We start from the raw sequence: 23,795 nt of genomic DNA, 5'->3' as shown, positions 1-23,795 counted from the left end.
ACATATGGATTGTGGATCGATGACATGGGGTAAGTCTGTATAGTGAAATAAGTATGCCCCCAATGCAATTCTAAAGTACAATACATCCAGTGTGATTAGAGTTTTGTCAAATTAACAAATAGTCTTTTGTTGATTTTATATAACTTCTCAACCTCGTTTAGCATGATCTATTCAATTATGGCATAATTCTACAATTTGTATTCATTTGCATCACTGTCAGACATACTTTTATTTAAGGCTAAGCGCAAAGTCCACTTTTGTGGCAATTCCTTCTTGTGGTTAGCTTCACAGATGGGTCTGACCACCATTAATCAAATAAGAACTGTCTTATAAATTAGGGTAATTTTAAATGACACCAAGCTATATAGTTATCTAGCACTGTAGGTGCGCGAGACAACTTTACCAGCATCATGGCATACGTATCGATGAATCGTGACATGAAATATGGGTGATAGTGTAATCAATGTGTAATAACTACATAAATGAATGAACGCGTTAAGTTACGTGATATGCAGTCATATTCAGGTCAAGCTTATTTGACGTGTCTTTGACACGCAACGAGCCAAACAGCGTTCCATTGAAAGTGGACTAAGAGTGAGCTGCTATGTAGACAACATAACTTAATGTAAAATCTGAGAAATCAGCAGAGGCCACACAGTGTAAAAACCACCCCACTGTCTTTTATTTAGTTAGTCATTTTACAGTAGTCACTCGTAAGTAGCTGCCTTGAGTTTCTCTTTTTCACATCGTTCTACTTTTCTTTCTCATTTTGATCAACACAATGGAAGAAACAATGAACAAGAGCAAAACAAAAACGAAAATGGATAAAATGCCCCTTCTCAAAGAAAGCAGGAATTTTGGCAAGAGGTGATGACAATGTTGATCCAGTGCATCGCTCTGGTGCAATACAGTTTGGTAGAGACAAGACTGTACAATCTAGGGGTCAAGTCTGAGTCAACTTGACTAGGCTGGGATGTTGGGATCAGGATGGGGTTGAGAATATGACAGATTTGAGTCTGGAATAATTTCCTTATCGGACTACCGGATCAATTCAAATGAACCACCACCCATTTATTTTCTCTGAAAGTGGTTGTCAGTTTAACTTTTGATATGCTTTCTAATGCAAGAACATACTGGATGACAAGGAGTAGTAACAATCCCACATTACGGATGGAAGTAAACAACATTTTTGGAAAACTGACCCATTGTCTATGAAAAGTTAAATATTGATTTGGATGAGTGTGTATGGCAGAAGGCAATTTCCCACCATTTATTGGACATTTGCTTCGCTGTAAGCCTCAGCCCACCACAATTACAGTTGCTACATGGTAAGCTCAGCTCTGTAAGCAGCATAGCTTAGTGGCAAACAATGACTTAGCTATGATCTAAAGTAGGACTCAACCTGAGCTAACATTGAAACACGCTGGACTACCCAGCTAAATGGTAACTAGCATGGACAGCTAATTAGTTCTATTTTTGAATCAAGTTTGAGGTTCATGATTTGGCTGTTTTTTTAATTTGACCTGTTTTAACATATATATACCCCTTTCAGGGTAATAAAGCACACTATAGCTCAGTGTTCCCTCCTAAATTGTCTTATGATCGATCAGTTAGTGCAATCTTGGTACCAATGCTTTGTACGCAAGTCTATAAATTCACACAGGAACACTGGAAGCGATTTAGAATACACAACTGGGTAAAGATGAAACCAACCTTTTAGGGAAAGGGGGATACCTAGTCAGTTGTACAACAATGCAATGGGACAACTACCATTTGTCTAGTGGCTCAATAGTTACTGGCAGGTCTCTAGCCCTACATGTATACCCAAAAGAAGCTGATTTGAGTTCTAATAATGGTATTGGGAATTTTAACAGAACCGATGAGGATGGAATCACTGAAAGTCTAACAGAATAGTTGAAAAGATACGGAAACACATTATTTAGATGAGAATTACAGATTGAGGCTCAAGACTGTCCACCAACCTGCCTAGAGTTGGTGGGGTTTCACTCCAGATAGCACACAGCAGCAAGATCCACTGTGGCACTGAAGCACAAATACAGATCAACATGGCTCAGGAAGTGGACAACCGCTATAGAAGGAGGAGAAACACAGACAAGGGAAACGCTTGACCCAACCTGGCATGATTGAGTCCAGCATTGCAGGACAAAGTGCTGTCCAGTCCAATACTGAATGAACTGGCCCTATCAGTCCGATGGCTGTTTGAACTGGTCCAATGCAGCCAGATTCAGCTGAATACCGTTTACGCATGTCAAATACTGCTCATGTTAATTCAATACAGCTATAAAGTATTTTCAATTTCCTCTCAACCAAATTCAATACAGCTTGGGCTCTGGTCTGAACGACCTCCTGTACATGCTGGTTTCAACCGATAACATCCATTATTAGTAATGATAGTTGTTCCTTTTCCTGCTCACCCTGACTGTTGACGTTGGCCTATGAACTGGATTGAGAGTGGATTGGTTAAAATAAGTTGAGACTGAATAAAAAAAATACTGCACTGGATTTGTGATTAGAGTCAAAACCCAGCATGCACAGGGGTAACCCTAATGGAGAAATAATTTGGGGGTTAATGCTGCAACTGAGTCAAACCCTCATCCTACAAGACCTTAAGGTAATGACATTGCGATGCAGGTTGGATGGGCTGGGATGTTCCTGGCTTTGGAAGATAAGCAGCATGTGGACACTGACATGAAAACCCAATTCTGGGGAAATATTCAAAGTCCCTCACATCTGAGGCAGAAGTCCAACCAGGGTCAGCCTTAATTTTAATCCCCCCTGCCACGTGGAGCAGCGAGCGCAGTGCATCGGACGGTCTCGGTTTTCGACAGTTTTCCCAATTCATACTCAAAACGTGTCAGTCATTCACTTCTAAGTTTGTGCGGTCGTGATCTAGACTGAACCAGTCTGCACATATACAAGATAAGGTTACATCAGCCAGGCATCGTGAAGCAGGGAATAAAGGGGCCTTGACGAATTCCAGGTCTGGAATGGAACAGTACGGTAAGCATGGTTCATTGCAGTCGGGCACAGCAAGGTCCAGCTCTCTGCATAATGTACGCACACAGCACAGACGGTGGGCAGCATAAGCTGCAAAAGGGCCATGGCAGCAGAGACAGAGTGTGATGGGAAGGGCTGTCCAGGGTACGGAGTAGGACAATCAGATTCACAAGGATGGACAGACCCCATAAGAATGGCACGTTGGGCGGGAAGAGGTTGTGGTCGGAGCTAGGAGTTTTGGGCTCTAGTGGCTCTCGGCCATTGAACAGGATATGTAGGACCTTGAATGTCCTTACCCCCCTGAAAGATTGAGGGCAGCAGAGAGCTTAGTGGTGAGGGAAACAGACACAGGTCATATCTCCGTCTCTTTCTCGCTCCAATTGTCACATTAACACTGTTTACATCTCTCACACATACTTAGACACACACACAAACACCAGCCCAGCATCCGTCTGTACATTAAACGGCTTCTGATGGGGCGCAGCCTCTGGCATTGGGTACATTCTTCGTAGTCTGACGCCACGAAATTGATTCGTTCGTCAGGAGCTTTTGATTATGGAGTGCAAATTATGCTAGTTCAAGACGGCGGCGCAGTGCAGTGCCTTTACACATGTCAGCTGGATAATGTGTGCCATGGTTGGTGTGAGGATAGGAGGGAGGTAAGGGGCGGAGAGTGGATAATTTACAGTAAACTACATTTATATACACACACCCATTGTACAGATATTGAATATGTACATGCTGAAACATTTTCAATGATGTCCGTTCACAAACAAGTCAATCCAGAGAAATGTAGGCAAAGGTCTATGGTTCTCATTCTCTAATTCCCCCTTTCTCTTTCGTGGCTCCCACTCCGTGTCCTTTTCCCTCAGTGGCTAGCTCACTGCCCACATCGCAGGGTCCCTCTCGTTTGCTTATCTCTCTGTAGTGTGGCGGTGGTTGATGTGGGGGGGAGGAGGGCGTCGCAGGCCCTTAGCTGTTCTTGAGCAGCACTCTATCGTCAGGGCAAGGGAAGGAGAGGAGCTGACAGACATCGGGGGTGAGCAAGGTGCAGGAGCGCAGGTCAGCGCTCTGTAGGGAGGCACAGCGGCGCAACAGGGGCAGGCACTGCTCCGTCACCTTCACACAGCCTGCGGACAGGAGGAAACAACAGGAGGTTAACAACCAACGGTCAACCTACATAACCACAATGACTGCAACACTTCCATGAGTAGACCTGGTTTAAATATTTGAATCAGGAGCCAGGCTGATATTGTTCGGAAATAAGAACAAGTATCTCTGTATGTTGCTACTTTAGCATGATTAAACATCTCAGAGGGAAGAAGAGGTCAGTATCTGGAGCAGATCCCTGCTCATTAGTGGTCTAAACCTGCAATACTCAAATACACAAAAAACAGGGTACCTACCTTGGGTGTATTTGGGGCTAGTGAGTCTACCGTGTAGTCTTTACCTGCCAGGTTGAGGTGGGTGAGGCTGTCCTTCAGTGGAGACATGGGGGAGGTCAGTGTGTGGATAGTCTGGTCCGTGATGTTGCCACACTGACTCAGGTCCAGCTTGGTCAAGTGGGGCAGGTAGCGCACCAAGAGGCGGGACGTGACATCTGTCAAGTCCAGCCCGGCCAATCGCAGCTCCGTTACGTTCTGGAACCTCCCCCCTCTGCTCTCTCCATGAGCTTTTTGACCAAGAACAACCAAAATATGTTACAGGACTTTTAAGATTCACAGTCTGTGTGTATATCATGCTTATGAAGAGGGAGTGGTTGTTCACTTGCAACAACATTCACTGGAAACAAGCATGACAGTGAAATTAAACAGTACATTACAGCACAGATTGGCATTTGTGATATCAAGTCTATCCAATGAACACAACATGGCATCTTCCCTTCCATAATGTATTGCAGGTTATGGATGGCTAATCAATCATGTGAGTGATTTGTCACTAACCTGTCCGAGTGTCAGTAGGGGGCGCCAGTAGCTCCCTCAGGTGCGAGTCCTTCATGTCTTCTACCCGGCTGAGGTCGAGCAGACGCAGGCAGGGACAAGCAGCCTGACACAGGGCCGACACAGAGGACCAGGGACAGCCCGACACATTCAGCTCCAGTAGACCTGGGAGAAAAAGAGGAAGGCCAGGAGTTAGCGTAATCCCTGAGGCAGACTAGCAATACGGTGATGACAGCCCAACTACAATAGGACATGATCAGGCTATATTGATGGGAAAAAATATGTAGTAGTGAGGCAGAGGTGTTGAATGAACACAAGATACCTTGTAGACGGTTGATGAGCCACATGAGCTGCTTCTTCGAGATGTTGGTATAGCCCAGGTTAAGGGAGACTGGTTGCCTGCGGATTATACCACTCAGCATAGGAGGGGTGATGGAGCGCTGCCGACTGAGGTCAATCTGAGTCCACAATCTCTTATCACAGCACCTGAGAGAGCAAGAGAAAATAAAAGACTGGGATGAGAACAAAAGAAAGTCTGGTCTACTGTACACCACAGAATTTGAGACACTGCAGTCAATGAATATCCTTTCAGGGATGGTTTTCTATTGTTCTCAACAACAAAGATGCATTTCTTAGTAGTCCAAACAAGTGTGTGTTGAACCACCCTCTTCCAGCCCAACCGGAAGCTGACCACATCTAAACCTTTTGTCTAGACTTACCACCGGCTCCATGTCCGACAGACCCTCATGCAGACGCACAGCTCCCTCTGGCTGAGGTGCTGGAAGACGCGGAGCCAGACGTCACGGGGCATCACGTGGGAGGAGCCGCTGTCTAGGGGCAGGCAGTGGGGCTCGGGGCAGGCAGGCGGTGGCCGCACCAAGTGCCGCTCCATCTGAACAGGCCGGGGAGGCGAGGGCACAGCAGGGGGGCTGCGTTTCATCATCTGCGAGCGTGGAGCCATACGGGACGGCTGTGACCGGGGTGAGGCGGCGAGGGCTGACATGCCCCCTGAGGAGTTGCTGCCTGGGCCCAGCAGCCCCCCCCCTCCCCCGTTGGATGTGGTAGTGGCAGTAGAAGCGGAAGAGTTGCTGCTGTTCCTCGACGTTGGTTGGGACCCTGTTTGCTTGTTGCTACGGATCTTGTTGCCCTTGTTGCCTTTGCCAGTTCCGTGTCGGTGGTTGGCCACCGAGCCGCCGCTGCTGTTGGCGTTCTCCTTCTCCTGAGTCTCCCGGTCCCTCACCCCTGCCCGTGTCCGTCCATTGCGCGTCTCAGAACCATTGCTGCGCTTACCGGAGAAGCCCTCGGAACCTGGCGAGGGGCCGTGGCCGGAGGAAGGTGGAGGCTGAGTGGACGAGAGAGGGGAGGGTGGAGGCAATGGGGTAGACTTCCGACTCCTCTCCCCGCTCTCCTCATCATTCCCGTCAGTCGTGAGCCCCTTGCGGCCCCGTGGAGGTCCCTCCCCCCTACGCCGAGGCTTGTCTCCCACAACCTGCTCCTCCACCGCCTCCTCCTCCTCCTCCTTAACACTTCCCTCAGAGTCCTCACTGGCACTGAAGCCCAGCTCCGCCAGCCTCCTGTCCCTCTCCCTGTCCCGTTCCCGATTGCGCTCCCTTGCACTGTTGCTATAAGCGACGGGTACGGGGGAGGAGGGTTCAGAGCCGCGGCGGCCATCTGAACCGGAAGGTGAGTCAGAGTCGGACTCCGAGTCGGACTCGGAACTAGACGAGCTCGATGAGCTGGACTCGCGGACACGCTCAAGGAGCTGACACATGCGCTTGAAGCGCTCTAATTTCTCGCGGTGGTGCGAGCGCTGGTCCTGGCTGGCCGTGGAGGTGGGGGACTGTGTGGAGTTGGAACCCCCTCCGGAACCCTGGCCACCTCCGGTGGAGGAGTTGGGCCCATTGGACTCTGCAGTCTCTGACACGTTTGGCTTCTGTTTCTGTCATGGGAGGGATAACGTTAGTGAAGAGAGTGACAGAGGAGCATCAACCCTAACCTATACCATTGAGAAATATAACTAACTCAACTAAGAGATGGATTCAGTCCATATCCCGCTCGATTGAAATTCTAAGGCAATGTTCCCGCATTCGAGAAGACTGCATTCACGGTAAACTGTGCAGATGTCGGCTCAATCAGAAATCACTTCTTTTTTTTTTATGTACGGGGATCTACCGCGATACAGATTGAATCTAGCTCTTAGTTACCATATGCTTTATGACGGAGCTTAAAACTTGATCTTCATATGAAGATTTACCTTTTTCAAGCGTTTTTCATGTGCCCCTTTCATCTGAGTGAGAAGGTCAGACAGAGACAAGAGTTGGCAAGCTGCGTTCATAGCAACTGGTCACAACTGGTAGGCCTCTAATCAACGATACACTGAGCATTCAAAACATTAAGGACACCTGCCCTTTCCATGACAGACTGACCAGATGAATCCAGGTGAAAGCTATGATCCCTTATTGATGTCACTTGTTAAATCCACTTCAAAATCAGTGTAGATGAAGGGGGCGAGACAGGTTAAATAAGTATGTTTAAGCCTTGAGACAATTAAGACATGAATAGTGTGTGTGTGCCATTCAGAGGGTGAATGGGCAAGACAAAATATTTAAGTGCCTTTGAACTGTGGGAAGGTTTGTGTCAAGACCGGTTTGTGTCAAGAACCGCAGCGCTGCTGGGTTTTTCATAATAGCGTTGATACACACAGTTCCCCATGTGTATCAAGAATGGTCCACCACCCAAAAGACATTCAGCCAACTTGACACAACTGTGGGAAGCATTGGGGTCAACATGGGCCAGCATCCCTGTGGAACGCTTTCTGCCCCTTTTAGAGTCCATGCCCTGACGAATTGAGGCTGTTCTGAGAGCAAAAGGGGGGGGTGCAACTAAATATTAAGAAGGTGTTCCTAATGTTTGGTATACTCAGTGTGCATGCTAAATGTTTGCATACTGCAACACTGCAAATATCTTCCAACCTTCTTTTTGGGGCCGCTTTCCTGGGGAAGCTCCTTCTCCTTCTTCCTCTTGTGACCGTCCTGCCGCCCCCCATCTTCTAAAGAGGGGGGTTTCTTTTTGGTGGGCGGAGGATCGTCCGTTAGCTTCCATCGGCCCACCTCCCCGTTGTCCATCCGCCTCTTCCCTGAGCCATCACCCCCGTCCTGATGTGTGGAGAAAGGGGAAGAGGATTTAAGAATATGTACTGTGCATTCGGAATGTATTCAGACCCCTTTCCTTTTTCCACTTCGTTACATTACAGCCTTATTTTTAAATGAATGTAAAAAAATACAAAATACAAAAAATACTCAACCTACACACAATACCCCATAATGACAAAGCGAAAACAGGTTTAGACATTTTAGCAAATTTTTTAAAAGAAAATAACTTATAATTGAGCTCAGGTGCATCCTGTTTCCATTGATCAGCCTTGAGATGTTTCTACAAATTAAATTAATTGAACATGATTTGGAAAGGCACACAAGTTCCCACAGTTGATAGTGCATGTCAGAGAAAAAACCAAGCCATGAGGTTGAAGGGATTGTCCATAGAGCTTCGAGACAGGATTGTGTCGAGGCACAGATTTGGGGAAGGGGCCAAAAAGCATTCTGCAACATTGAAGGTCCCCAAGAACACACTGGCCATCATTCTTAAAAATGGAAGAAGTGTGGAACCACCAAGAATCTTCTTACAACTGGCCGCCAAACTGAGCAATCGGGGGGAGAAGGGCCATGGTCATGGAGGTGACCAAGAACCTGATGGTCACTCTGACAGAACTCATCTATGGAGATGAGAGAACCTTCCAGAAGGACAACCACATCTGCAGCACTCCACCAATCAGGCCTTTATAATACAGTGGCCAGACGGAAGCCAGTCCTCAGTAAAAGGCACATGACAGCCCGCTTGGAATTTGCCAAAAGGCACCTAAAGGACTCTCAGACCATGAGAAACAAGATTCTCTGGTCTGATGAAACCAAGATTCAACTCTTTGGCCTGAATGCCAAGCGTCACGTCTGGAGGAAACCTGGCACCATCCCTATGGTGAACCATGGTGGTGGCAGCATCATGCTGTGGGGATATTTTTCAGCGGCAGGGACTGGGAGACTAGTCAGGAATGATGAACAGAGAAAAGTATGGAGAGATCCTTGGTGAAAACCTGCTCCAGAGCCCTCAGGACCTTGAGACTGGGGCGAAGGTTCACCTTTCAACAGGACAACAACCCTCAGCGCACAGCCAAGAAAACACAGGAGTGGCTTCGGTGCAACGACACTCCCCATCCAGCCTGGCAGAGCTTGAGAAGATCTGCAGAGAAGAATGGGAGAAACTCCCCAAATACAGGTGTGCCAAGCTTGTAGCATCATACCTAAGAAGACAAGGCTGTAATCGTTGCCAAAAGTGTTTCAACAAAGTACTGAGTAAAGGGTCTGAATACTTATGTAAATGCGGTATTTACGGTTTTTATTTTTAATACATTTGCAAAGATTTCTAAAAACCCGTATTTGCTTTGTCATTACGGGGTATTGTGTATAGATTGAGTGGGGGAAAAAACAATGTAATCCATTTTAGAATGAGGCGTAACAAAATGTGGAAAAAGTCAAGGGTCCTCCAATACTTTCCAAATGTTAAGAATGTTAAGAAGAAATTCTTATTTACAATGACGGCCTAAGAACAGCAGGTTAACTGCCTTGTTCAGGGGTAGAACGACAGATTTTTACCATGGCAGCTCGGGGATTCGATCTAGCAACCTTTCGGTTACTGACCCAACGCTCTAACCACTACGCTACCTGCCACCCCTACTATAGCCTACTTCAGCCTACTTCAGTATATGAAATGGGGATAGGGTCAATGAAACACAAAGAAGTTCCCATTTAAGAGCTTATTTACACAACGTGTTCCATTCCTAATCAATCCCCCTACCTTATCAACCATTATTGATTAATCCATACAATCATAGATGTCCTTTGTCACCCTCTGGTTTAGTTTTATCAGCAGAGCCTGACATACCAGTGTTCCCAGTCACAGTTCTCACCTTACTGGTCTTGCCTTCCTTGTGGCATTTTGGACACTCCCAACAATTCGGGATTTCATCGTTTATGATGCCTTCTGCTTTACCCATCTATAGGTTGGAGAAAATAAACAATGAAATCACAATCATTCAATCAATAAATGTATGTAACCAATAGTAGACAGAGCAGACATTTGACTTAGGACAGTATGAATGGAAGATTGTGTGTGTGTGTGTGTGTGTGTGTGTGTGTGTGTGTGTGTGTGTGTGTGTGTGTGTGTGTGTGTGTGTGTGTGTGTGAAAGTGAGAGAGAGACACACTCTACTTCTCCAGCTATGACAGCCGGCCATACACATGGAGGGTCTGGCCCCACCTTGAGGCAGCTGGGGTGGATTATCTCGTTGCAGATGGTACACTCCATCAGAGAGAGGCTAAACTTCTCTTCTTCCGTGTCCACCGTGTCCTCCTTCCCCGCCTCCCCACACGAGAAGCACACGGCTGTGTGGGGCAACACAGGCTGCAAGGAAGAAAAGAAAAACATAAAACACGTTATATAACCATGTTAAACAATATAATATACACATTAGGTGTGGAACGTAGGCCTGTATTTATTCTATATAAATCAAATATTGTATGTGGGCCCATTCAGGATAGAGGGCTCAGAGTTGGAGCTGTAACTATGTATTCATTCACTATGGATGGTATGTTTATTATGTATTCAAATTGACACTCAGAAAAAAATATTGGACACCTGCTGCTCTTATGAGGACCTAGCCAATTGAGTGTGTGGATGAAAGCAAATGCATAAAAAAAAAATTGTTTAGCGGGTTTTTGAGTGCTTTTCAGAACACAGGGACAGAGCACTGTTTTTATTAGGTTTATTATTCTTGGACACATTACCCCAGTTGTCCAGCTCAACATTTTCATTAAACTGCCAACAGTGGAATTTCGACAGTATCAAAAAAATTTACTGAACTGAGGCCAACAGAATCTAACCTAGATCAATTGACAAATGATTAGGCATTAATATGAGAGTAGGTCTTCAATCTGCACAGATTCTGTGGATTAGTATCTCCGTAGACATCCAACCTAATTTCTTTCCTTCCCCACAAGATATGTTTTCTAGACAGATAGCTAGGAGACTAACTGATCAAAGCAAATTGCTACCCTCCAAAAAAACAAACACCCAAGTAACAATGTGCTCAGTTACCAAGGAAACGCATCACATTTTCCACATCTAAGCTACCAGCCATCTATGCCATTTGAGGCATTCGCAAACCAATCGATAAAAAATAAAAATCACACCCTAAATCACTAAAGGCGTTCTAACAAGCTTATCCATTTTCATGCAGGGGATGACTACTCTATTTTGATGACAAATCGCATTGTGAAACAGCTTTTCTAAACCAGAGGGGCCGATTTGCAGAATGTAAGCAGCAGCAAACAGTTGACATGTTGTATGTCATACAGTGCCTTCAGAAAGTATTCATTCCCTTGACTTCCACAATTTGTTGTGTTACAGCCTGAATTCAAAATTGATTAGTGAAGCATGTTTTCAGTAAAATGTTGCTAATTTATAGAACATTTTCTACATAAATCTAATTTACATAAGTGTTGACACCCGAGTCAATAGAAGCACATTTGGCGTCGATTACAGCTTTGAGTCGTCTTGGGTATGTCTGTATCAGCTTTGCACATTCTTCCTTTCAGATTTTCTCAAGCTCTGTTAAATTAGATACATATTAGTGGTGAACAGCAATCTTCAAGTCTTTCCACAGATTTTCAAATGGGATTCAAGTCTGGGCTTTGGCTGGGCCACTCAAGGACTTTCACATTCTTGTTCTCGAGCCATTCCAGCATTGCCCTGGTTGTATGGTTGGGGTTATTGTCCTGTTGGAACGTTAATCTTCGCCCCAGTTAAGGTAATTTGCACTCTGAAGCAAGTTCTTATTTGCCTGTATTTGGCTCCACTTATTGTTCCCCACCCTTACCAGTCCTTGAAAAGCATCCACATACCATGAGGCTGCCACCACCATGCTTCACGGTAGGGAAGGCGTTAGACAGGTGATGAGCAGTGCCTGGTTTTCTCCAGACATAGCGCTTTGCATTCAGGCCTAAGAGTAAAATATTTGTCTCATCAGACAACAGAATCTTTTGCCTCATGATCTCAGAGCCTTTTTGCAAACTCCAGGTGTGCCGTCATCTGCCTATTTCTCAGGAGTGGCTAACGTCTGGCCACTCTCCCCTAAAGCCCAGATTGGTGAAGTGCTGTAGAAACTTATTTTTTACTTCATTTTATTTATTTAGCCAGGATAGTCCACTCAGTAACAATTGCCAATGTTTTCCTGGGAGTCTTGGGTTCCATATAATCAATAAAATATATATATATACAGCATACCCACTTGTATACATACAAAAGCACATCTAAGACTGCTTTCCTTCTGGCAGGTTATCCCATCTCAGCCAAGGAACTTTGTAGTTCTGTCAGAGTGGTCATTGGGTTCTTCGGTCATCACAAATAAAATTTAAAAAAATAAACCTCCATGACCAAGGTCCTTCTTGCCTGGTTGCTCAGTTTGGTCAGACGGCCACCTCTAGGCAGAGTCTGGGAAGTTCCATATTTTTGAGACCAATGTGCGCTTGGAAACTTTCAACACACTATAAATTGTTTTATACCATTCCCCAGATATACAGTGGCAAGAAAAAGTATCTGAATTTCTGCATAAATTGGTCATCAAATTTGATCTCCCTTGTTAACTGCCTTGTTCAGGGGCAGAACAACCGATTTTTACCTTGTCAGCTCGGGGATTTGATCTAGCAACCATTTGGTTACTGGCCCAACGCTCTAAACACTAGGCTACCTGCCGCCCCGTCTTCATTTAAGTCACAACAATAGACAGTGTGCTTAAACTAATAACACACAAATTCTTGTATTTTTCTTGTCTATATTGAATACATAATTTAAACATTCACAGTGTAGGTTAGAAAAAGTATGTATGTATTTGAACCCCGAGGCTAATGACTTCTCCAAAAGCTAATTGGAGTCCAATCAATGAGACAAGATTAGAGATGTTGGTTAGAGCTGCCTAGCCCTATAAAAACACTCAAAGTTTGAGTTTGCTATTCACAAGAAGCATTGCCTGATATGAACCATGCCTCGAACAAAAGAAATCTCAGAAGACTTAAGATTACGAATTGTTGACTTGCATACAAAAGTATCTCTAAAATCCTCGATGTTCACCAGTCTACGGTAGGACAAATAGTCTATAAATGAAGAAAGTTCAGCACTGTTGCTATTCTCCCTAGGAGTGGCCGTCCTGCAAAGATGACTGCAAGAGCACAGTGCAGAATGCTCAATGAGGTTAAGAAGAATCCTAGTTCACACCAGACATCCAAGAATATTGCTGAACTGAAACAGTTTTGTAAAGAGGAATGGTCCAAAATTCTTCCTGACCTTTGTGCAGGTCTGATCCGCAACTACTGAAAATGTTTGATTGAGGTTATTGCTGCCAAAAGTTATTAAATCCAAAGGTTCACAAACTTTTTCTAGCCACTGTATGCCTCATTACAATTCTCTCTCAGAGATCTACAGACAGTTCCTCAGATTTCATGGTAGTTTCTGCTCTGACATGCACTGTAAACTGTGGGAACTTATATAAGACAGGTGTTTTTCTAAATCATGTCCAAACAATTTTATTGGCCACAGGTGGAGTCCAATCAAGTTGTAGCGACATCAAGGATCAAAGGAAATTGGATGAACCTGAGCTCAATTTGGAGTGCCAAATGGGTGTGCATATTTATGTAAATCAAGGGGTATGAATATTTTCTGAAGGCACTGTAACTGTAGTCATCAATGGGTTATGTCAATCAATTGTGTATCATAAACAAAATGAGTTTATATTCCAGTCTAAACATGGGTTACTGTTTAGATGGGATCTCAATGAGTGTGAGGGATATGCCAAAAGCTCGTCCTTTCACATTCGGGAAAAGTTGCGGGTCAAAACATGTTAGCAGTGTATGTGGAGACTCCCTTCGTCACATGTTTGTTTATTGTTTGGCAGGGTGGAGGGTTTGTGTAACAGGAAAAACAACCTTAACTTCAGTCTTGCATGGATAAATTACAATATGTGTTACCGAGGTTAATTAGGCTATGTAATGTGCTCTATATACCAGATGCCAATCCAAAAGCAAGTATACTGTGCATTCGGAAAGTATTCAGACCCCTTTTTCCACATTTTGTAATGTTACAGCCTTATTCTAAAATGTATTCAATTGTTTTTCCCCTCCCTAAATCTACACACAATACCCACAATGTTGACAAAGCAAATACAGGTTTTTCGAAATTTTTGCAAATAAACGGAAATAACATATACATACGAATTCAGACCCGTAACTCAGTACTTTGTTGAAGCACCTTTGGCAGCAATTACAGCATCGATTCTTCTTGGGTATGATGCTACAAGCTTGGCATACCTGTATTGGGGGAGTTTCTCCAATTATTCTCTGCAGATCCTCTCAAGCGCTGTCAGGTTGGATGGGAAGCGTCGCTGCACAGCTATTTCTTGGTCTCTCCAGAGATGTTAGATCGGGTTCAAGTCCGGGCTCTGGCTGGGCCACTCAAGGATATGCAGAGACTTGTCCCAAAGCCACTCATGCGTTGTCTTGGCTGTGTGCTTATGGTTGTTGTCCTGTTGGAAGGTGAACCGTCGTCCCAGTCTGAGCTCCTGAGCGCTCTGGAGCAGGTTTTCATCAAGGATCTCTCTGTACTTTGCTCCGTTCATCTTTCCCTTGATCCTGACTAGTCTCCCAGTCCCTGCTGAAAAACATCCCCACAGCATGATGCTGCCACCACCATGCTTCACCATAGGGATGGTGCCAGGTTTCCTCCAGACGCGACGCTTGACATTCAGGCCAAAGAGTTGAATCTTGTTTCTCATGGTCAGAGTCTTTAGGTGCCTTTTAGCAAACTCCAAGCGGGCTTTCATGTGCCTTTTACTGAGGAGTGGCTTCAGTCTGGCCACTCTACCATAAAGGTCTGATTGGTGGAGTGCTGCATAGATGGTTGTCCTCCTGGAAGGTTCTCCCATCTCCACATAGGAACTCTGGAGCTCTGTCAGAGTGACCATCGTGTCCTTGGTCACCTACCTGACCATGGCCCTTCTCCCCCGATTGCTCAGTTTGGCCGGTCCGCCAGCTCTAGGAGTCTTGGGGATTCCGCATTTCTTCCATTTAAAAATTATGGAGGCCACTGTGTTCTTGGGGACCTTCAATGCTCCAGAAATGTTTTGGTACCCTTCCCCAGACCTGTTCCTCGACACAATCTTATCTCTGAGCTTTACGGACAATTCCTTCGACCTCATGACTTGGTTTTTGCTCTGACATGCACTGTCAACTGTGGGACCTTATATAAACAGGTCCCACAGCCTTTCCAAATCATGTCCAATCAATTTAATTTACGACAGGTGGACTCCAATCATGTTGTAGAAACATCTCAAGGATTATCAATTGAAACAATGCACCGGAGTTCAATTTCAAGTCTCATAGCAAAGGGTCTGAAGACGTAAGTAAGGTATCTGGTTTTTATTTAATACATTTGCAAAGATTTCAAAAAACCTGTTTTCGCGTTGTCATTATGAGGTATTGTGTGTAGATTGTTAACGTTTTAATATTTATTTAATCCAATTTAGAATAAGGCTGTAACGTAACAAAGTGGAAAAAGGGGTCTGAATACTTTCCTAATGCACTGTATGTTCTGTGCATGTTCCACAAATTAGTGTCAGATGTTACAGCCTATCTAGAAAATGGCATCAGTTGGAACAATTCATACACTACCATTCAAAAGTTTGGGGTCACTTAGATATGTCCTTGTTTTCCATGAAACGAGTTGCAAAATGAATAGGAAATAGTCAAGACGTTGACAAGGTTATAAATAATGATTTTTAATTGAAATAATAATTTGTGTCCTTCAAACTTTGCTTTCGTCAAAGAATCAATTACAGCCTTGCAGACCTTTGGCATTCTAGTTGTCAATTTGTTGAGATAATCTGAAGAGATTTCACCCCATACTTCCTAAAGCACCTCCCACAAGATGGATTGGCTTGATGGGCACTTCTTACGTACCATACGGTCAAGCTGTTCCCACAACAGCTCAATAGGGTTGAGATCCGGTGACTGTGCTGGCTACTCCATTATAGACAGAATACCAGCTGACTGCTTCTTCCCCAAATAGTTCTTGCATAGTTTGGAGCTGTGCTTTGGGTCATTGGCCTGTGGAGGAGGAAATTGACTCCAATTAAGCGCCGTCCACAGGGTATAGCATGGTGTTCCAAATGGAGTAATAGCCTTCCCTCTTCAAGATCCCTTTTTCCCTTTACAAATCTCCCACTTTACCACCACCAAAGCACCCCCAGACCATCACATTGCCTCCAGGATCTTTTCATTTTGTCTGCGTCTCACGAATGTTCTTCTTTGTGATCCGAACACCTCAAACTTAGATATTCTGTCCATAACACTTTTTCCCCCCAATTTTCCTCTGTCCAGTTTCTGTGTTCTTTTGCCCATCTTAATCTTTTCATTGGCCGGTCTGAGATATGGCTTTTCCTTTGCAACTCTGCCTAGAAGCCCAGTATCCTGGAGTCGCCTCTTCACTGTTGACGTTGAGACTGGTGTTTTGCAGGTACTATTTAATGAAGCTGCCAGTTGAGGACTTGTGAGGCATCTGTTTCTCAAACTAGACACTAATGTAATTGTCCTCTTGTCTGGTTAGAGCCAGTTTGCATTTTCTGTGAAGGGAGTAGTTCACAGCGTTGTACAAGATCTTCAGTTTCTTGGCAATTTCCCACATGGAATAACCTTCATTTCTCAGAACAAGAATAGACTGATGAGTTTCCGAAGAAAGTTCTTTGTTTCTGGCCATTTTGAGCCTGTAATCAAAACCACAAATGCTGATGCTCAAGATATTCAACTAGTCTGAAGAAGGCCAGTTTTGTTGCTTCTTCAAAATCAGCACAACAGTTTTCAGCTGTGCTAACATAATTGCAAAAGGGTTTTCTAATGATCAATTAGCCTTTTAAAATGATAAACTTGGATTAGCTAACAACATGCCATTGGAACACAGAAGTGATGGTTGCTGATAATGGGCCTATGTACGCCTATGTAGATATTCCATTAAAAAAAAATATATATATATATATATATATATATATATATATAACATTTTTTATTTTTTTTAAATCAGCCGTAAATAGTCATTTACAACATGAACAATGTCTACACTGTATTTATGATCAATTTGATGTTATTTTAATGGACAAAAAAAATAAGCTTTTCTTTCAAAAACAAGGACATTTCTAACTGACCCCAAACTTTTAAACGGTAGTGTACATTTACTAATGCATTAACTTTTGCATGCAATAGAGCAGTGGCACTTTTCCTAGTGAGAGTATAATAATATTGGTAACGAGACAAGAATGAGCAGTGTGTGTTAGGGCTGGGAATTGCCAGGGACCTCACCATACGATATTTGATGCCGATACAAAATGTATTGCAATTTTCACCATTCTATATGTATTGCAATTCGATACTGTGATTTTATTGCGATTCGATGTTAAAACATATTGTTCACCATATGTCTACGGCAGAGGGACAAGAGAGAGCCATGAGAAGTTTTGATCAGTCATGGAAATCTAAATGTGCTGAAAACAAATTGGCTGCCTATTTAAAAAGAAGATGGAGAGTACAGCCAACTACAGCCAACTAGCGCAAGTACAGCCAACTAGCGCAAAAATAATATTGTCAAAACCCTACAACCTCAAAAATAATATCCTAATATGTAACTACATCGATTTCTCCCCCCATCACTAGTGTGTGTTCTAACTTACCGCTGTGCACTGTCGGAGCAGACAGGACTGCTTCATCCTTCCAGGCCCGCCAAACTTTTTCATGTCCTTGCAGAAGTGGCACTCGCCGCACTCGGTCCGCATGCAGGCCTGACAGCGCCGGCACCGCGTCCGCCGCCGCCGTGCCCCTCCCAGAGCCTTACTGCCTGACATCCCCTCTGCAGTCAACTGGGGAGAGGGGAGAAAAAAAAGAGATACAGGTAAACACAAATGTACACAGCGCATTCGGAAAATATCCAGACCCCCATTTTATTACGTTACAACCTTATTCAAAAAAAAAAAAAGTTAAATCTTCACAGAAAACAGAAATACCTTATTTACTTAAGTATTCAGACCCTTTGCTATGAGACTCGAAATTGAGCTCAGTTGCATCCTGTTTCCCTTGATCATCCTTGAGTACCTAAAGAGCTCTAGGACCATGAGAAACAAGATTCTCTAGCCTGATGAAACCAAGATTGAACTCTGAATGCCAAGTGTCATTTCTGGAGGAAACCTGGTACCATCCCTACGGCGAAGCATGGTGGTGGCAGCATCATCCTGTGGGGATGTTTTTCAGCGGCAGGGACTGGGAGACTAGTCAAGAATGAGGGAAAGATGAACAGAGCCAATTTCGGAGAGATCCTTGGTGCAAACCTGCACCAGAGCACTCGGGACCTCAGACTGGGGCGAATGTTCACCTTCCAACAGGACAACGACCATAAGCACACAGCCAAGAAAACACAGGAGTGGCTTCGGGACAAGTTTCTGAATGTCCTTGAGTGGCCCAGCCAAAGGCCGGACTTGAGCCCGAACGAACATCTCTGGAAAGACCTGAAAATAGCTGTGCAGCGACGCTCCCCATCCAACCTGGCAGAGCTTGAGAGGATCTGCAGAGAGGAATGGGAGAAACTCCCCAAAAACAGGTGTGCCAATCTTGTATCGTCATACCCAAGAAGACTCAAGGCTTTAATCGCTGCCAAAAGTGCTTCAACAAAGTACTGAAAAATGTAATATTTCAGTTTTCTATTTTTAATAAATTAGCAAAAATTTCTAAAAACCTGTTTTTGCTTTGTCGTTAGGGTATTGTGTGTAGATTGATGACAGGGGAAAACTATTTTATCCTTTTTAGAATAAGGCTTTAATGTAACAAAATGAAGAAAAAGTGAAGGGGTCTGAATACTTTCCAAATGCACTGTACATAACAGATAGTCCTATGCACTACATATACAGCTACAGCCTATACCATATGCACATACTGTCTGACATCGCCTCTGCAGTTAACTGAGGAGAGAAGTCAACACAAACTGAAGAAAATTAGACAGGTTAGCACAAAAATACACTGCAAATACAGATGAGCACCACAATCTGAATATCCCCTCATGTCATATGGGAGGGAGGACAAACAGTTCATGAACATACACAAACTGGGGTGTTCTCCAAAGAGAGGATAGATAAAGAGAGAAGGGACAAGAGCTTATTCAGTGAACATACTGAACACGCACGCCAGTGCAATCGGACATTAAGAGACAGAGAGAAAGACTGAGGGTGCAAACACTAGTGAGCAACAGGCCAGTCTGCTCTCTAGACTACTCCTCAGACATACACCATAAGTGCTGACAGGCTATAACTATAGCATATGCTCCTTACCCCCATGTTATCAAATACAACAGGGCAAATACTGTTGGGAGTGTATGGAATCTCTGCATTCCATGGCCTCTAATAAAAATAGGATTGGTTTAGTCTTAGCCTAAGCCCATGTGACAGGCCCCAAGCTAGTTGCATAACTTGGAACACAAAGCCTTGGGAACTTATTTCTTGTACCAACAAATCTCGCCTCCGCCCCTTTACTCTAGCAACTAGTACAGGTGATCCTAAATGTCCTCAAAACAGCCAGGATCAAAGAGCCCGTGGCTAAGGCACTGAGGCCCTGGCTCTTCTCTTCTGTAAAACAATAATGTGGTTCCTGCCTAGAACGAGAGACTGGTCAGGAAGATCATTATTGCATCATGAGTGACTGAGGATGTTGAGGGGTTTTGGGAGGTTCAAATTGCATTGCGCGGGGCAACTAAACAGATATTTTAGCCTGAGAGAATAGGCTTTGAAATGTCTAATGGTCCCATGATTCATCATTCGACCGTGGACATTTTTTTTTTACAATCTCAGAGATTTTGTGTAACTGCGTTTCAAATTAAGTGCTCACTGATGGCACAACCGTTGTCTCTGTGGACCTTCAGCCAGTGGATGAACTGCATTAGGCTACCATTTCTTCTGTTTTTAGAACCTGTAAAAGAGGCCAGGTTTAATGTTGGCGCCACAATCTCTGGATGGTACTTTAAGGCATAGTGCTTATTTAAAATCTATAAGAAACAGACCTGTACAGGCCTATCTACTGCACAATTACATGAGGGTTAGGCATATTTTGCCTGTTACAGGTAATACACAACAATAACTGATTCTTTTCGGAAAGAATTCAAGAGTATTTTTTGGACTTCGGTGGATATTTTCAAAAATAATTGTACCTACAGGGGGCATTGCAGCATGCAGTGTCTGGATTTGAAAGACCAGCCATTCAATGGGTGCAAGTCATCTGCTCCCGTCCAGCATGACCTTCGACCTTCGATGTCATTGAGGAGTTTACCACATCAGTCACCGGCTTCATTAATAAGTGCATCGACGACATCGTCCCCACAGTGACAGTACGTACACAGATGACACAATCTCTATAGCAACCCACACTGCCTTCTCCCACCTGGACAAGAGGAACACATATGTGAGAATACTGTTCATTGACTACAGCTCAGCGTTCAACACCATAGTGCCCACCAAACTCATTATTAAGCTAAGGTCCCTGGGACTAAACACCTCCCTCTGCAACTGGATCCTGGAATTCTTGACGGGCCACCCCCAGGTGGTGAGGGTAGGCAACAACATATCCGCCAAGCTGACCCTCAACACGGGGGCCCCTCAGGGGTGCATGCTTAGTCCCCTTCTGTACTCCCTGTTTACCCATGACTGTGTGGCCGCACACGACTTCAGCACCATCATGAAGTTTGCTGACGACACAACCGTGGTAGGCCTAATCACCGACAGTAATGAGAAAGCTTATAGGGAGGAGGTCTGAGACCTGGCAGTGTGATGCCTGGACAACAACCTCTCCCTCAAAGTCAGCAAGATAAAGGAGCTGATTGTGGACTACAGGAAACGGAGGATCGAGCTCATCCCCATTCACGTCAACAGGGCTGTAGTGGAATGGGTTGAAAGCTTCAAGTTTCTCGGTTTCCACATCACTAAGGATCTATCATGGTCGACACACACCAACAGTCGCAAAGAGGGAACGACAACGCCTCTTCCCCCGCAGGAGGCTGAAAAGATTTGGCGTGGGCGCTAAGATCCTCAAAAAGTTCTACAACTGCACCATTAAGAGCATCTTGACTGGCTGCATCACCGCTTGGTATGGCAACTGCTTGGCACCCGACTGCAAGGCGCTACAGAGGGTGGTGCATCCAGCCCATTACATGACAGCCGGCCAAGTAATTGACTGTTCTCTCTGCTATGGCACAGCATGCACCAAGTCTGGAACCAACAGAACCCTGAACAGATTCTACACCAAGCCATAAGACTACTAAATAGTTCATCACATATGCATCTGCTACTGTTTATTATCTATCCTGTTGCCTAGTCACTAGCTCTAGTTATATGAACATATATACCTCAATTACCTTGTACCCCTGCACATCAACTCTTACTGGTACCCCGTGTATACAGCCAAGTTATCGTTACTTATTGGGTATCTTATTACTTTTCTATTATTTCTATACTTTCTATGTCTCTGCAATGCCACTGTTAGTCTACACCTGTTGTTTACGAAGCATGTGACAAATAAAATGATATTTGATATCATGTCAGATGTGTAGTAGGGTTGGGCCATATTTGAGAAAACCTCTTCAACAATATGCTACTCCAAATATCGCGATATCCAAAAATCGTTTTGCGCTGTTAAAGACTAAATCACTCCAGACTGTTCAATTTGTGTGCTTATTTACAATATTAGTCGCATTCTCATAAAATTATCTCTGTTAATTCATTTGGACTTAATTTACAACATATTGATACAGCCTAACTGATAAAACTGCACAGTTTTGATTTGTAAAGATCAAATAGAGTATATATAGTCTTGCACTTCCCGATATATCATCAATGTCAAATATCACGATATAATCATATATCAGCCCAACCCTAATTTGTAGGCTATACTTTGCATGAAGTAATGTAGATAAACAGATGTGTGTGGAATATAATGAGACAGAGTAATGCACTGACAGCTAGCTGGCTTGGAGGGTGAAAAGCAGCGAGGAGGATAATATAGGATGTTATAAATTAGAGCCAAACATGGACCAAGTGTATCGGTATCTCTCCATCTCACACAAAGAGAGGGGCTAAGGAAGGAGAGAGGGTAAGGAAGGACAGAGGCATGATATTGCAAAAACTGAACTGAGATAGATGTTAGTACCAGCCAGGCACTCATGAAATCAAAACAGTCATTTCAATGTGTGCCTCCCCAGAGCAGAGGAACCTTTGCCAATTAAGCCAAGTCATTAAATGGATGTGTTATAGTGCAGTAAACTTACATCCAGAGACTTGTTTTATAGGAAATAATTAAGTAAATACTGGGGTTTGATTAATGAGATGGCAAGAAATAATTCAACCAAGTATTGGTGTTGCTAGCTGCTGTGGCAAGCAAGCTTGTTAGCCTGCTTCCTAACAACCACAACAAGCATTTACTTAGCACACAAATCATGTATTGATAAAACATGCTTGTAATTTTTCATAGCAATGTTGTTTGTTGGGAGGGACTTGTCCATTCTGTAAGGATACATGGCTGCTCACATTATGGCCTGTAGCGCAAGATTGAATTGGATGACTAGCTAACGTTAGCTAGCTACAATGAAGATGCGCAGCCAATAACTTAGCAGCTAACGTTAGCTAGCAAACCAGTGTGGCTGCTTTACTGGCTACTGTACGTAGTTAGTTCACTACATGTTGTGTAGTGAACATGCTGTACATGAATAACATTGAAAAAAGGCATTGTTATATCAATGAATAAAATGATCAATTGATTACACACAGTCCTCCGTCATCTCTCCTCCATTCGCTTCCCTGCAATGTTCTTCCTCTTTCATATTGCTCAGCATCTTGCAAAAATAATGTAGTAGATACCTGATCACATTGAATATGTGAGTTTAGTGGTAAACTGTTACAATTACTAACCTCTTGGTATCGAGTCGCATACTCCTTGGTCGCGCATTAGAAATAATATTATTAGCCAACAGTTAGCTAGCTAGCTTTGATATTAGCTGTTAGGGGATCGCTTCCTTGTTTCTTTCTCCTGTAGCCTTTCTTGCCGATTCTGGGTCCCGTATGGCACGTTCATATGCGTTCCATGTTGTTACAGTAATAATGGAGCCAGAAAGATAACTAGATTTTTCCTTCTTACCGGTCTACTCTAGATTAGGCAGAGATGTAAAGGGTTGCCGAATGGGTATGTAACAATACATTTCAAGACGCAACACATAGCGTTTTTTGTGCCATTCACTCCATTCTTTGACCCCTATCCCTGTTTCTTGGTCTCTCAAACGTCTTCCAACGTGTTCTTGAGGTCTTCAAAACATGCAAAATGGCACATGATTTCGAGAGAAAACGTTTTGTTAAAAAATATCTTATTTCGCAGCTTAAATGTCTGCTGCGGGTTTCCCTATAAATTCCAGTCAAAATGAAAGAGAAAATCTGAATAGACGGATGAGCGTGGCTATTGTTCTCGTTTTCTATTGTGTGATTCTTGTTTTGTGTTTTTTTTATTAGCTCGTCAGCAACCTTGCTACTTTAATCCGAATACACGTTTAATCGTCCGTATGCTATTGGTAAGATATGTGGCCATCGTTCTCCATTTTTATCTAGAAAAAAAAT

The 23,795-nt window shown here is 43.9% G+C and overlaps 1 protein-coding gene across 2 annotated transcripts; it reads right to left on the bottom strand.

The window, feature by feature from the left end:
- Positions 1 to 660: 660 nt before the first annotated feature.
- Positions 661 to 23,795, bottom strand: LOC139564925 (F-box/LRR-repeat protein 19-like). 2 transcript variants are annotated; one of them, XM_071384838.1, is made up of 11 exons: positions 23,100 to 23,795; positions 17,835 to 18,020; positions 10,328 to 10,471; positions 9,979 to 10,065; positions 7,931 to 8,113; positions 7,213 to 7,245; positions 5,678 to 6,897; positions 5,281 to 5,444; positions 4,962 to 5,123; positions 4,469 to 4,690; positions 661 to 4,148 (listed from the first exon to the last, which is right to left on the bottom strand). In XM_071384838.1, the coding sequence occupies exons 2-11, from the start codon at positions 18,003 to 18,005 to the stop codon at positions 3,991 to 3,993; spliced, it is 2,544 nt and encodes an 847-aa protein (XP_071240939.1). In that variant the 5' UTR covers positions 18,006 to 18,020; positions 23,100 to 23,795; the 3' UTR covers positions 661 to 3,990. The 2 variants fall into 2 exon arrangements, with proteins under 2 accessions (XP_071240939.1, XP_071240940.1); XM_071384839.1 differs by lacking the exon at positions 7,213 to 7,245.

This window comes from Salvelinus alpinus, chromosome 36 (assembly GCF_045679555.1).
Source record: "Salvelinus alpinus chromosome 36, SLU_Salpinus.1, whole genome shotgun sequence".
Taxonomy (NCBI): Eukaryota; Metazoa; Chordata; class Actinopteri; order Salmoniformes; family Salmonidae; genus Salvelinus; species Salvelinus alpinus.
This window is presented reverse-complemented; position numbering and strand designations above follow the sequence as displayed.